This window comes from Oryx dammah, unplaced genomic scaffold (assembly GCF_014754425.2).
Source record: "Oryx dammah isolate SB20612 unplaced genomic scaffold, SCBI_Odam_1.1 HiC_scaffold_1, whole genome shotgun sequence".
NCBI lineage: Eukaryota > Metazoa > Chordata > Mammalia > Artiodactyla > Bovidae > Oryx > Oryx dammah.
In genome coordinates this window covers 89886675-89900807 of record NW_024070185.1, presented here as the reverse complement: position 1 = coordinate 89900807, position 14133 = coordinate 89886675, and the positions used below count along the sequence as shown (strand labels likewise).

The 14133-nt window shown below is 38.0% G+C and overlaps 1 protein-coding gene across 1 annotated transcript in view; it reads left to right on the top strand.

Annotated features, from left to right (window-relative positions):
• Positions 1-409: 409 nt before the first annotated feature.
• The window catches only part of GRIN3A (glutamate ionotropic receptor NMDA type subunit 3A), a 142017-nt gene continuing 128293 nt past the window's right edge, over positions 410-14133 (top strand). Inside the window, exon 1 of the mRNA XM_040237371.1 lies at positions 410-939. Coding sequence (XP_040093305.1) covers positions 410-939 — 530 coding nt within the window. The remainder of the gene's footprint in view (positions 940-14133) is intronic.

Here is a 14133-nt window from a genome sequence, read left to right as displayed (position 1 = left end):
GAAATGGGGTGCCTAAAGGGGACTGTCTGTAAGGAAGCAGGCAAGCCCGATGAAAATTTAAGACTAAATGTATAGTCATGTTTCCCCTGACATTTACCCCAAGAACCATCGGCCTCTAGTACTTTAAGCATAAATTATAAGAAAATCAGTTGCAAGAAATCAATTCCATTAGACAGGAAACACAGCTTTCCAAATTATGTGAATTTTATCCCAGAGGCACTTGAATATCACAGGGGAAAATAAAGATTAAGCCTCACAAGAAAGTAAAAGTACCCTATGTTATAATCTTTGGCCAATACGTTCTAATTCTTCTTTTTCATATCTTTAAATACAGAATCCCCTTCACCTCCAACTGAGTTTAGAAAATTCATTAAGTTCTGATGCTGATGTCACTGTCTCAATCCTGACCATGAACAACTGGTACAATTTTAGCTTGTTGCTGTGCCAGGAAGACTGGAACATCACCGACTTCCTCCTCCTTACCCAGAATAATTCCAAGTTCCACCTGGGCTCTATCATCAACATCACCATCAACCTCTCCTCCACTGAGGACCTCTTGAGCTTCCTGCAGGTCCAGCTGGAGAGCATTAAGAACAGTACACCCACAATGGTGATGTTTGGCTGCGACATGGAAAGTATCCGGCGGATTTTCGAAATTACCACCCAGTTTGGGGTAATGCTCCCTGAACTTCGTTGGGTACTGGGGGATTCCCAGAATGTTGAGAAACTGAGGACAGAAGGTCTGCCCTTAGGGCTGATTGCTCATGGAAAAACAACACAGTCTGTCTTTGAGTACTATGTACAAGATGCCATGGAACTGGTTGCAAGAGCTGTAGCCACAGCCACCATGATCCAGCCAGAACTTGCTCTCATTCCCAGCACAATGAACTGCATGGATGTGGAAACTGCAAATCTCACGTCAGGACAATATTTATCAAGGTAGGATGCAAGGCCTGGGTTATATCCCCATTCATAGGACTGTGATAGGAAGTAAAATATTCTTGTAGTGGGGAACACTCAGTCGTGTTTTTAAATCCGTGGCTTAGTCCCATACTAGCTGTGTGTTCTTGGCAAGGTTTTTTAAAAAAAAAACTCTGAGTCTCTGTTTTCTAATTAGTAAACTAAGATAATATTGAATGTAGCTTAATATGATAAAGAGACCACAAAATCATATACAAGAAATTCCTAACACTGCGCTCAGCTCATAGTAAACGCACAACAAATATTTCCCTCCCTGCCCACTCTTTCCTGTACCAACAGACTTGGAAAAATCTAAATCTTTTCAGAGAAAAAAAATTTAGTCAAGGAGGAGATAGACTTTTCTCTCTACTCCCAGGTTATGATGCATTAGAGAGGATAGAGAAGTGGTTAAAGATAAAGACCCTGGAGCCAGACTCTCTGAGCTTGAATTTTAGCTCTGTGACCTACTATTTGCATAACTTGGTCAAGTGGTTTAACTTCTCTGAGCCTTAGTTTTCTATGTCTTATACCCACTGATGTAAAAAGGATATAATAATAGATCCTACTAGCCATGGAGGAGTTGTGGTGGATAGATAGTCGATGATAAGTAAAAAGATAGATAGAACTAAGTTCTACAAGAGTAAAGTATGTGCATATATAATTTTATGTTATATATATGTGTATATATGTTATATATGTGTGTGTGTGTATATATATATATATATATATATATACACACTTTTTAAAATTAGCCACCTTTCTTTCCAGTTCCTCAGTCTGGTTCAGAAGCTGGAATGTAAAAGCCTGTTTAAGTTATAAAATAATCCACCCTATAGACATGGTTTTCATGGTCCCCAGAAAAAGAAGTCCTTAAAGGGTATTTTGCAAGGGCCTAGAATTTTTTCAGAAAAAGATCACCTATGGTCAGAGAGGTCAAATCAGAGAATTATTGCTGTTCCAGAAGTGAAGGCTTAGCTATAGTCTGATCCTATTTTCAGGAAGTCTTGGAATAGGATCAACTGACTATGTTGAAGAGTACAAGGCAATCTCAGTCTTGCCTTTTTAAAGACAGGAACATTTGAGGAAAGGTCAGAAGGTCCCAATCATTTTACATTTAATTTCACATTAAGCATCTGCTATGTGCAAAGCAACATGCTAAATGTCACTCATATATGTGGCATAGTTTAAGCACAGCCTAGCTTCCCTGGTGGCTCAGTCAGCAAAGAGTCTGCCTGCAATGTGGGAGACTTGGGTTCAATCCCTGGGTTAAGAAGATCCCCTGGAGAAGGAAATGGCAACCCAATCTAGTATTCTGGCCTGGAGAATCCCATGGACAGAGGAGCCTGGTGGTCTATAGTCCACGGGGAGACACAACTGAGTGACTAACACTTTCACCCTGAAGAAAGTTGTTAATAAAATAATTTAAAATTCACTTATTAGGAATCTATTAATGATAAAACTAAATGTTCTATCATCATCTGAACTTTCCACTTTTCCTATAATATATTTGAATTGCCTCAAGATTAAAGTCTATGCGTGTTTTATTTTATAGCCACTATCCAGATTTAATCTACTGTTTTGAAACTAGCATGTAATTGAGACTCAAGATTTTATCTTGGATAAGAAACATCCTCCTTCATAACAAAAACACAAGCAAAGTCTTTAGCTATAATTTCAAATAGTCATTATTTTGGAAGGACAATCTTAAACAGTAGACAGAAAACCACTTGTGAAAACTATATTAAGTTATTTAATGTCTTTCTGTCTCATAGAAAATGGAGAGCACAAGAAAAATAATTCTGTTTGGAACCTAAAAATGTTTAGAAGCTACAGAGAGAAATATTTGTTAACTTCAGTTGTATACATATCAGGGGTTCATTTTATCAAGATAAAATTGATCTTTCTGGCTCCTCAAATTTTAGTTTATTCAATGGCACTTTGTACATGAAATTATGTGATGGTACTTAGCCCATTCCATCAGCATTATTTGTCTATGTGTCTGATTTCTCAACTAAAATATAAATTCTATTAAATGGAGACACTATTATTCAATCTAGTTTAATGCCTAGTGTATAGAGGCTACCTAATAGACATTTACTGAAACTAACATAGAAGAAGAAATGGAGATTTTATATTTACACCCTACATGATCTGTTGCTCTAGAAGAATAATGAGTGGTTAATAGATAAATAAAATTTTGTCTAAATTAAAAACAGAGTTTTTAAACTTACCTAGGTACCATCTGGTTTTTTTCTTTTCCTTTTTTTTTTTTTTAATAGAATGTTAGGTTAGTGTACACCCTCTGACCTTGTGGCTATTTCCACATGTTTATTCCACAGACTTTGAAAACTGTAAAAGAAGACTGTGAGGTTAGGGAGCCTGGTAGCAATTCACAGTGCACATGGGTCAGCAACAATATTTTCATCTCCATGGATGTGTTTGAGAATGAACTCAAAGAACTTCGGGAAGTATCCTTAGGACGTCTTAAACTCCATGAGGAATAGAGTCAAAGAAAAAGTTTCAAAGTGCTCAGGAAAGGGTCAAGGGAAGTGGGCAAAGCCCTGGAAGGAGTCTTTATAATGAATAACTGAAAAGCTGCCTTAAGCTATAAAATATCTGTGGATTTTTCATCATCTTTATTTATTTTGTTGAATATAGTCTTTTAGAAAGTTCGTTATTCTCAGTCCATAAGTCACATCTGCATACAGTAATTTTCTTAATTGTTCCTAAATTTTGTGAGGCTGACCCTACTTCCTCACTGCATAATGAAAGTCATGAGCATAATGAACCATGAATAGCAAGTGCCAGAGTTATGCAAGCTTTCATTTCTCACACAGTCATTTTCAGTTTAGGCTGACAGAATTGTTAACATTTTAAAATGCTAATGAAATCACCAAAAACATGACTTTTTCAGCATAGGCCTTTAGACTAGGAAAAAATCATTTCTCATGGCAGACTACATCGACATAATTACAGGTGAAAGGGATTTGATCCTTCCCAGGTCCCCACATGCCAGAGCAAACATCCACCATCATTAAATGTAGACAAAAACCACTTGGGGACCAAGTTCATACTGTGATCTTTAGCAATTTATTTCAAGTTGTTTTTATTAAATGTAAATCACTTTGAAGCAATGATACCTGATATATTGTTTGGCAATAACTTCATCAATACATATGCAATACATGTGTGAAAGTGAGGTCATTCAGTCGTATCCATCTCTTTGTGACCCCATGGACTGTAGCCTACCAGGTTCCTCTGTCCATGGGATTATCCAGGCAAGAATAATGGAATGGGTTGCCATTTCCTTCTCCAGGAGATCTTCCCAACCCAGGAATTGAACCCAGATCTCCTGCATTGTAGGCAGACGCTTTACTGTCTGAGCCACCAGGGAAATCAGTGATTATTTGTTGAGCTAGGGTGAGGCAGACAAAATAAAGGGCTGCATCCTGCCATTTTGGCGTGTACAGCCTAGTGCATGAGGTTGTAAAGTAAGTAAATGTATAAAACAAAGGGATCTATGATTCTTAAAAATAGAAACATATTCAGATACACAGGGAGGAAATAATAAACTCTTCTCAGAGAGTTGATGATGAGGAAGAAATACTGGAATTGGATCTTGATAAAAGAATAGAAGTATTCTGGTTTGCAGCAGACTCACAGGCACAGGAAATGGCATTGCAAATTCATCAGGATCTGAAGAAATTTAGTACAGTTGGTACATCCATTGCCTATGAAAAGAATCTGACATGATTCTGGAAAAGTTGTTAAACTGATAGCATGCCACACAGGACTTTTATGCTAAGGAGTTTGCATTTTATATGCATACTGGATATCACTTGAAAGCTAGAACATTAGCCATGACATATTTATAAAATCATTATCTTGTAACAAATTAACCAAATAAAGTATTATAGCATAAAAGCCTTACAAGTAATTTTTTTAAAACCATAAAGATATAAAAATTGCTTTTATTTCTCAAAATTGGTTTTAGCTTTGCCTACATGTACTCCCTTATCTCATTCTAAACACCAGTCTCATGAAAATGAAGAGGATTTGAAGGACTTGCCTGCTGTTCCTAGAATTAGGATTTGCCCATGCTTATCTGAAGGCCCTGGGTGGTAATGAATCTATCTTCTCAGAGAAAGAACCCCTTGAGTCACTCATAACCTGGTCAAAGGGAGTTAGCCTTCCTTTAATAATTCCAAGAGCCTAGACATGGATTGATACCTTGTTCCCCGTGGCATAAGAAGTCCCTGACTCAATTAATCGTCCTGATAGATATTCTAACTTCTCAGCAGGCTGTGGGATCTTATCTTTCTTCTTTGAATAGCTTCTGCAGTTCAGTTCTGTATCAAGTGATTAATTCATTTGTTCATCCTCAAGCATATGTTGAAGCTTACTAATATTAGGCTAGGACATTGGCTAATGCTGGAGACACAAAGAATAGAAAATAGGGGCCCTGCTTCCAGGAAGCTTATGACCCCCTTCTTTTGTTCTTTTGCCAAGAGACAATATGCTCCTCCACTTATCCATGTTTTTTATCCATTTTCTTTGACCTAGCTGTTTGGTTGTTGTTATTGTTGTTTAGTCACTAAGTCATGTCCAACTCTTTTGCAACTCCGTGGACTACAGCCTGCCAGGCTCCTCCGTCCATAGGATTTCCCAGGCAAGAATACTGGAGTGGGTTACCATTTCCTTCTTCAGGGGATCTTCCTGACCCAGGGATTGAACCCACATCTCCTAATTGGCATCACTGACTGAATGGATATGAGTTTGAGCAAACTCCAGGAAATAGTAAAGGACAGGGAAGGCTGGCATGCTGCAGTCTATGTGGTTGCAAAGAATTGGACATGACTTCACGACTGAACAATTCTTTACCACAAAGCCACCAGGGGGGTCTTTACCACAGAGCCACCAGGGAAGCCAGCTATTTGGTTATCATTCCCCACTGAGACCACACTCATTCTACTAGTGATTATCTTCTGATATTATCTGGCATTGTTATGCCCTCCTCAGTTGTCCTTGAAAAATGGTACTGTGTGCTAAAGAGACTCTTTCCCCTCCCAGGCTATGCTCATCTTTATTCTTATATGGTCAAGCAATACCAAGATTCACTGGCCTTTCACTAATTGTAAATGTTGATTTATTTATTGATTCTGCATGTATTAATCAGATTGTATTATGTGTTAGGTATCACAAGGCACTAGGAAGCTTCAGAAAAGAAGACTAAAACAAAATACCCATTCAAAAGTCCCAAGGTATAAATTGATGATGGTCCTCATCTCATTACTGGATACTAGAAGGGTTCCAAAAAACCTGGAGGTGGCATGATATAATTCTAATTTAAGGTATTCCTATTCACCTTTATAATAGTTTACTGACATTATGACCCTGGCAAAGCTATTTAATCTCTGGAAATTTTGACTTCCTTAATTATAAGGAATCCCTACATTGAAATGTTAAGTGGTATGCCTAAGGTCATTCAGTTAGTACTTTATAGGGGAAGATTTAAACGGTCTAGATCTAAGTTCCAGGCTTTTTCATAATTAATATTAACTTTCCTTAATTGTGATCCCATTACCTTATAATTCATATTCTTTCAGACAAAAGCTATATAAATTAGGAGGTACGGTTACCCATGTATAAATGTTCCTGTCCTGAGGACCTCGACAGACTCAAACTAGTTAGCCTGTATGTTTGTACTCAAAAGAAATGCAGTTGCATTGAACCTGGAAGCCAGGGGCTGGATGATGTTAACACTGGTTCCTTGGATCCCCAAGGAGAACCCATTGCTGTGAGGTGACCTGCTGTGTCCAGCCGTTACCCCTAGGATGACTGCCTCTGCAAGACTAACAGGGAGTCAGTACTTCTAGAAAACATGTGCTTTGATGACTCCTGAGGACGAACAGTTAAGGTCTGTGTTTCCAGATGTTTCCAGTAGGAACTCCTGTCACTGAACTAATTTGGCTAAAGCCGTTGAATTTGCCCCTCCCTCTGTGTCACTTAAGTCATGGCAAGAGCTGAGTCTAAAATTTTCTGTAAGTCATGAGGGCCTCAAATATAAGGTACAGTGAAAGACGTGTATTTCCTCAAGACCTTGTTCTGAAGAATGCAGCTTAAATTTGCTTAATCTAGCTTCCCACAGGTTTTAAACTGGAAATTTCCCAAATTAGGTGCGCTTCCAAGCTTTTATTTGCCTGAGTGGAAATTGTGATCATATTCTTTGTTGACTTTTTACTTTGTATGCATCTACTATAAAATTTGGAAATATATCAAAAAAAAAATAGCAGTATTGCAGGGCTTCCCAGGTGTCTCAGTGGTAAAGAATCCGCCTGTCATTGCAGAAAATGCAGGAGAAACAGGTTCGATCCCTGGATCAGAGAGAACTTCTGGAGTAGGAAATGGCAACCCACTCCAGCATTCTTGCCTGGAAAATTCCACGGACAGAGGAGCCTGGCAGGCTATATAGTCCATGGGGTCACAAAGAGTTGGACAGAAAAGCAGCTGAACACACTCGCACTGCAGGTGTACTCTGAGTTCTAGATCTTTATCAGGGCAACTTCAAACTCTAGTCCCTGTGACCTTTCAGATGGATTCTCGACCAATAAATACTATGTAGTGTCACATTGCCAGGGCTATGCTAAGGGAAGGGATATCAGGACATGGCCTAATGCCAGAGCCAGATCTAAGGAATTAAGATGGGGCATTACACAAAGCAACGAGGAGCCATCTAAGGGTTGGGCACAGGCCATAATTATGGAGAAGAGTCAAGGTTTATATCAAAAAATGAAGGGAAAGGAAAACAACCTAAGAGTATGGAACAGATCTAACTTCCACGTAGGAGAAAAACAGAAGAAAAAAGTACCAGCTTGCCGGTTGTGCCACATGAAAGCAGGAAAACAAGGCACTATGTCTGTGTGTCTAATTTTTTGACATAGTGATACCATCACATCACACACACATAGCCCAAGAGATATATTAAAACATGACTCAAACATAGATTAGCATTTTTCTCCTCTTGGGAAAAAAGTCAAGAAGGACAAGGGCTCTACTTCTCCTCTAAGGTTTCGCTTATTGGAAAACCAGACCCCCGTGGTTTATGTATGTACTTATGTGTATGTAGATTTAGTATGTTATTAAATTGCTGTTTTCATTAGCTGATGGAATCTATTTTAAAAGATGAGTTTTGTAAGCTGTTTTAAATAAGAATGTAATCAATGATTATAGTATGTGGGGCCCTCTGCTTTAAAGATTGAAATTTAGTAATTTCCCATTCCTATTAAATTCCTTATTATCAGAGAGGTTTCTCATAGAATTTATTTCTATTTTTGATACTCTCCATTGTTCAGGGGGAAATGTATTGGAATTTCACTGTTCTGAATAATCTATAAACTACAAATATAAATAATTCCTGGCTGATCGAGCCCCATTCTTCTGGCAAAGTGAAGAAGTGCTCTTGAAGAGACACATGTCTGACTTGAGCAGAAGACATGTGTTTAATTGCATTTGCCCCACAAACATCACTGAACACTTACTCTGGCCAGGCAACGTGTTGTGGCCAAGACCCAAAGATGACTCAGCGTGACAGACTGTTGGATGAACACTGAAGTCTCTTTCAGCTGGACAGCCGGCAGTGTTATGAAGCAGAGCAGTGGGAAAGGGAGGATTTGTCCATTTCCCACAGCCACTGTATGGAAGAGACTGCTCTCAGAATGTGGAGAATGTCAAAATCCGTGCCTTCAAGGATCTTACAGTCGAAAACCTCAAAGATGCAGTTAATCAGCTGCTAAATGTTTATACATTAGGATATTAAGGAGGATTTCAGGGGACAGTTAAGGAGTCATTTTATAAGTAGCTCAAAAAATCATCTGCATTTAATGTTAAATGTCCCACATATAGAGAATAAAAGCAAAGCGATATGCTCTGACAGAATTGGACCAAGGGTAAGCTCCGTGGCTAAGATGGTAAATTCATGTTATTGTAACATAGAGGCAGAGACAGATAGCACAGGGGTCTCATTCAGTGAAAGAAGCCACAAAGTAAAAGCTGAACTTAGTAGCTGGCCATACACATTGACAAAGATTCTCAAGAGCATTTTGGATTCATGTCAATCTATGCCAAAACCAATACAGAATTGTAAAGTAAAAATTAAAAATAAATAAATTAATTAAAAAAAATAAAATAAAATTAATGTACATTCCAAAAAAAATTAAAAAATAAAAATAAAAAAAAAAGAATGAAAATAAGGAAGAGATGGTAAAAAGTGATGTTGAAAAATAAAGGGAAGTAAATAGATAGGTTTCAGGGGTGGGAGGGAGCCTAGCATGGCAACAACAACAAAAACAGTTAAATTAACTAGGGGTTGTCAAGAGCTGATTTAAGACATGATCTCTTTCCTAACAGGATGGAATGTTGATATTTCCTTCATACAAAGTCCACCAAAAAGAAGAGAGAGGTGAAGAAGATAAAGAGAGGGGAAGACAAAGTTCAGAAAAATAAAGTAGAGAACGAACATTAAAGGAAAAGGAGAGAACCATACATAAACCCACATAGTGGAAACTATAAGAATACTGGGGGAAAGGGAAATAAACAGAAGCTGCAGAAGAGAGGCACAATGAGAGTAATTTAGGGAATAAAAGGCATTATGAAAAAGTCTAAGAATTAAGAAAAACTACACACGTGGATTAAAGTACAAACATAGACTATGTGTAGCTAATAATTCATACAACAGGAGGTCCACGGAGGTTGTAAAAAAAAATCAGCTTTTTAAAAGACATAAGACTATCCAAAGAGCATATACTTCAGGGGCTCGTCAATGATAAAGAGCAGGGGGGAAGCTATATTAATTGTGAACCAGTGACAAGTGCAAAAGTGTAGAATTTAGGATAATTTTTTGATTGGAAGGTTCATTGCATGAGTGTAGATAAGACTGGCATGAAGAAAAGATGGGATTTTTGAACATCAATGGATCTCTTCCCAACTCTTCTCCACTCCTTCCAGAAAAAGAAGAAAGAGAAACTTTGAAAATATTCCTTTGTCTCATTCTAAAAGAGCTTTATTGAGTTTTTCTGCTATGCTCAATAGATCTGGAACTAAATTTAAAATAATCAAGAAATACATATTTAGATTCATGCATAAGAGCAAGTAAACCTGATAAGAATTAGGTGGTGCTGATGCAAAGGGCGCTGGGGAGAATGTCACTAGCAATAACATAGCCAAATATTTCTAATCAGGCAAAGCAAAATATCAAAATTATGTTCTTACAGGCTAAAAAATTTGATAGCATTTTATGGAGGACAAACAAATCTCTCATTCCTCTGGGAGAAAATATTAAACGTGATGAGATGATCATGGGAAAGGAAATTTAGCTCATTTTTCAAGATATAAGAAAATAAGAGGATATAGAGATTTTAATGATACAAAGAAAGTTCCCAAAGGGAAAAATAAATTTTAAGGCTTTACAGAGCAAAACAGATATTCCTAGATACAGACATGATTAATGGAAGGCAACTATAATGGGGGGATAAACAAAGATAAGAGGGCAATTTTAAAGGAAATGAAAAACAAATGAGACAGAGACATGCAAAGAGGTGAACTGATGTGTGAAGAAAAGATCAAAGTAGGAATAAACATTAGACTTGTATTCAACTGGGCCTGGAAGAAGACATATAAGGATGATGATACATTCAGGCAACATGAAGATATTTTTGTATGTCTTCAAAATGAAGCCTGGAAACAGCAGGATATTTGATAGAACTAGTTCAAGACAGAAAAGTTACAAATTTATAATGAATATAAAAACAAAAGATTAAGGAAATTTTCAGTTCTGTTCAGTCGCTTAGTCATGTCCAAATCTTTGTGACCCCATGGACTGCAGCACACGAGGCTTCCTTGTCCATCACCACTTCCTGAGTTTACTCAAACTCATTTCCATTGAGTCGGTGATGCCATCCAACCACCTCATCCTCTGTCGTCCCCTTCTCCTCCTGCCTTCAATCTTTCCCAGCATCAGGGTCTTTTCAAATGAGTCAGTTCTTCACATCAGGTGGCCAAGGAAACTTTATATGCTGAATAAGATGGAAGAAAAATCAGGGGCAACAGGTCCTAAAATCTTTAGGAACAACAATAATGGCAACATTATTTGTAGTGGGAGATTTTTATTTATCTTTAGTAAGTTTTAGACCAAGCTTTTAAAAAGTAAAAAATAATACATGAATGTTCAGTTAATTCAATAAATTGATAAATACTGCAGTTAATATTCTATTATTAAAGAATATATGAACATAAATATTTCCTCATCCAAAAAACTAGAAAAAAAGAGAGGTGGGAGGAGATTTAGAAAGAAGGAATTAACAAAACAAAAACCCAAGCTAATTGAGGAAAAATCTTAAGATTAGTATAAATGACGTTCTATGCAGTTCTGTAGCAACAAATTCCTAGGAAAACATCATTTACCAAAATGAACCCAGAGAAATGGAAAGTTTAATAGAAGAGATTGAAAAAATGATTGAAAAATTGCAGTTTTTTTAGAAAGTGCCAGGTCCAGATAGTTTCACAACTTACTCTTGCAAACTCAATTGGGAAAACAGAACACTAAACATTTTATTTGAAATTGATCGAATACATTTCTTATGAAAGTTATTTGCTTTCCGCATTTTTTAAGAGTACCTCTGGTCTCATTTTGAAAGTAATACAATAAAACTGCTCTCAAATGAATTGTAAGGGGGAGAGTATAATGAGTTCTATAATTTACTTTTTAAATGAGTTAAAGCAATCAAGAGAGAACTTCCACAAACTCTCCTCATCCACCCACCTACTTGCCTCAGCGCTCTGTATTTTCTCTGCCTTCTCCCATGTCCATGCTCCTTTCTTGTCACAGCAAAGAGCATCACCCCCTCTTGCACCTTAGAGTACAATCCTTTTTGGCCCTCAAGGGAACTGTCCCAGGAATTCTCTCTCTTCTATCCTACATCAACAATTTTTCTATTTTTTTAATTAACTATTTCTGTATTCATTTTTGGCTGTGCTGGGTCTTCGTTGCTGTGCGACCTCAGTAGTTGTGGCTCCTGGGCTCTAGAGCACATGCTCAACTGTTGTGGCACGTGGGCTTAGTTGTTCTGTGGCACGTGGGCTCTGCCTAGATCAGGAATCAGACTCTTTACCAATCTTTGTCAAAGACTCTTTACCACTGAGCCACCAGGGAAGCCCCAATTTTTCTATTTTTACTAGATCATTGTCATCAGCTTAAAATCCTGTGCGCACACACACACATGTATACATATACGTATATATATATAATATTTATGCATGCATGCTTGCTAGGTCGCTTCAGTTGTGTCCGACTCTGCAACCCTCTGGACTGTAGCCCACCAAGCTCCTCTGTCCCTGGGATTCTCCAGGCAAGAATACTGGAGTGGGTTGCCATGCCCTCCTCCAGGGGATCTTCCCGACCCAGGGATCAAACATGCTTCTCCTGTGGCTCCTGCATTGCAAGCAGATTCTTTACCATTGAGCCACAGGGGAAGCTCATAATATTTAGATATTTGCTTAATTTTTCCTCTCCACCACTATTCCATTTTTCTCCTCTTTATAGCATGACTCTCTAAAGACTTATCTCCAGTTTCTCTTTTTCCATTTTCCCTTGAAGCAGTAGGCTCCAACACTCCACTGAAATTACTCTCATGAAGTCACTGGTGACCTACATGTTTCTAAAGCCAATGGTCAGTTCTCAGGCTTCACTGCATTTGAGCTGTTAGAAGCATTTGACACAGATGATCAGTGTCCCCTGATTAAAATATCTCTTTTACTTGACTTCTAGAACACAACACAGCCTGCTTTATATCTCTGGTTACTTCTTGGTTTCCTTTGCTAGTTCTTTCTCACCTGCACCACCTCCAAAAGCCCTGGACTTATTCGTTGGACTTCTCACCTACAATTACCGTTGTGATCTCAAATACTATATATGGAGTTTTGGCTCCCATACTGTATATCCAGTTCAGACCTCCTTCCTAAACTCCAGAATTCTCCACCTACCCACTTGTCAACTCCGTTTGGATGTCAGTAAACTATCTCAAACTTAACATTAGTGACCAAATTCCTGGTGGTTCTCATCCACCTCACAACCCGATTCTCCTACAGTTTTCTTTATTACAATTAATGGCAACTCTATCATTCCAATTTCTCAGGGCAAAAACCTTGGTGTCATTCTTACACTTCCTTTTCCTAGCAACTATGTCTGAGCCTTCAGCAAATCCTGTCAGTTGTAGCTTCACAATTTATCATGATCCAACTAATTTTTCTCACCTCTACTGCTGCTACCTCAGCTTAAACCATCATCAACTTTTGTCTGATATTTGAAACAGCTCCCTAACTGCTCTTTCTGCTTCTGCCTTTGTCTCTCAGTAGTCCATTCTCAACACAACACTGTGACAAGCCTGTTAAAATGCAGGTCATATCATATCACTTCTCTGCTCAAAACCCACCGGTGGCTTTCCATCTCACATAAAGAAGAAACAAAGTCCTTACAGTGACCTTCAAAATCCTATTTCCCCCACCCCCCCACACACACAAGTTTCCTCTGACCTCATCTTTAGCTCCCGTTACTCAGTTCCTTAGTTCTTCCTCAAACATACCAGACACAGTCCCTCTCAAGGACATTGGACTCCTAGCTCCCTATATAGGAATGTTCTTTACCCAGAGAGCCTCTTGGTCAGCTCCTTCCCTTTCTTCAGCCCTTTACACAAATATCACCTCCTGGCTTCCCTAACCTAAAATTCCACACTACCACCACCAGCCCTGATACATCTTACATCTTTGCTCTATTTTTTTGCTTCTGCACTTAGCACTAATATCCCATTCATATTCCCCATTTATAATATTTATTCTGTCCCCTCAATAGAATAGAAGCTACATAGATCTTTATTCCTTTATTCACTACTATATCTCTTAGAACTTACAGCAGTGCCTGGCAAAATGAGTATTGTTGAGTGAATAAATGATTGATTTGCTGATGTGTTATTTTGTTAGCATCTTTGTTCATTTGTTTTAATAAGAAAATCTTTTAATTAGTAGGCCAAGTTTTGTATGCAAATGTGGCTTCTAAAAGATCTTAAATGCATTAAACACTGATCTTGCTTATATTTGTGAACTGTCTCAAAAACATTTTTTACA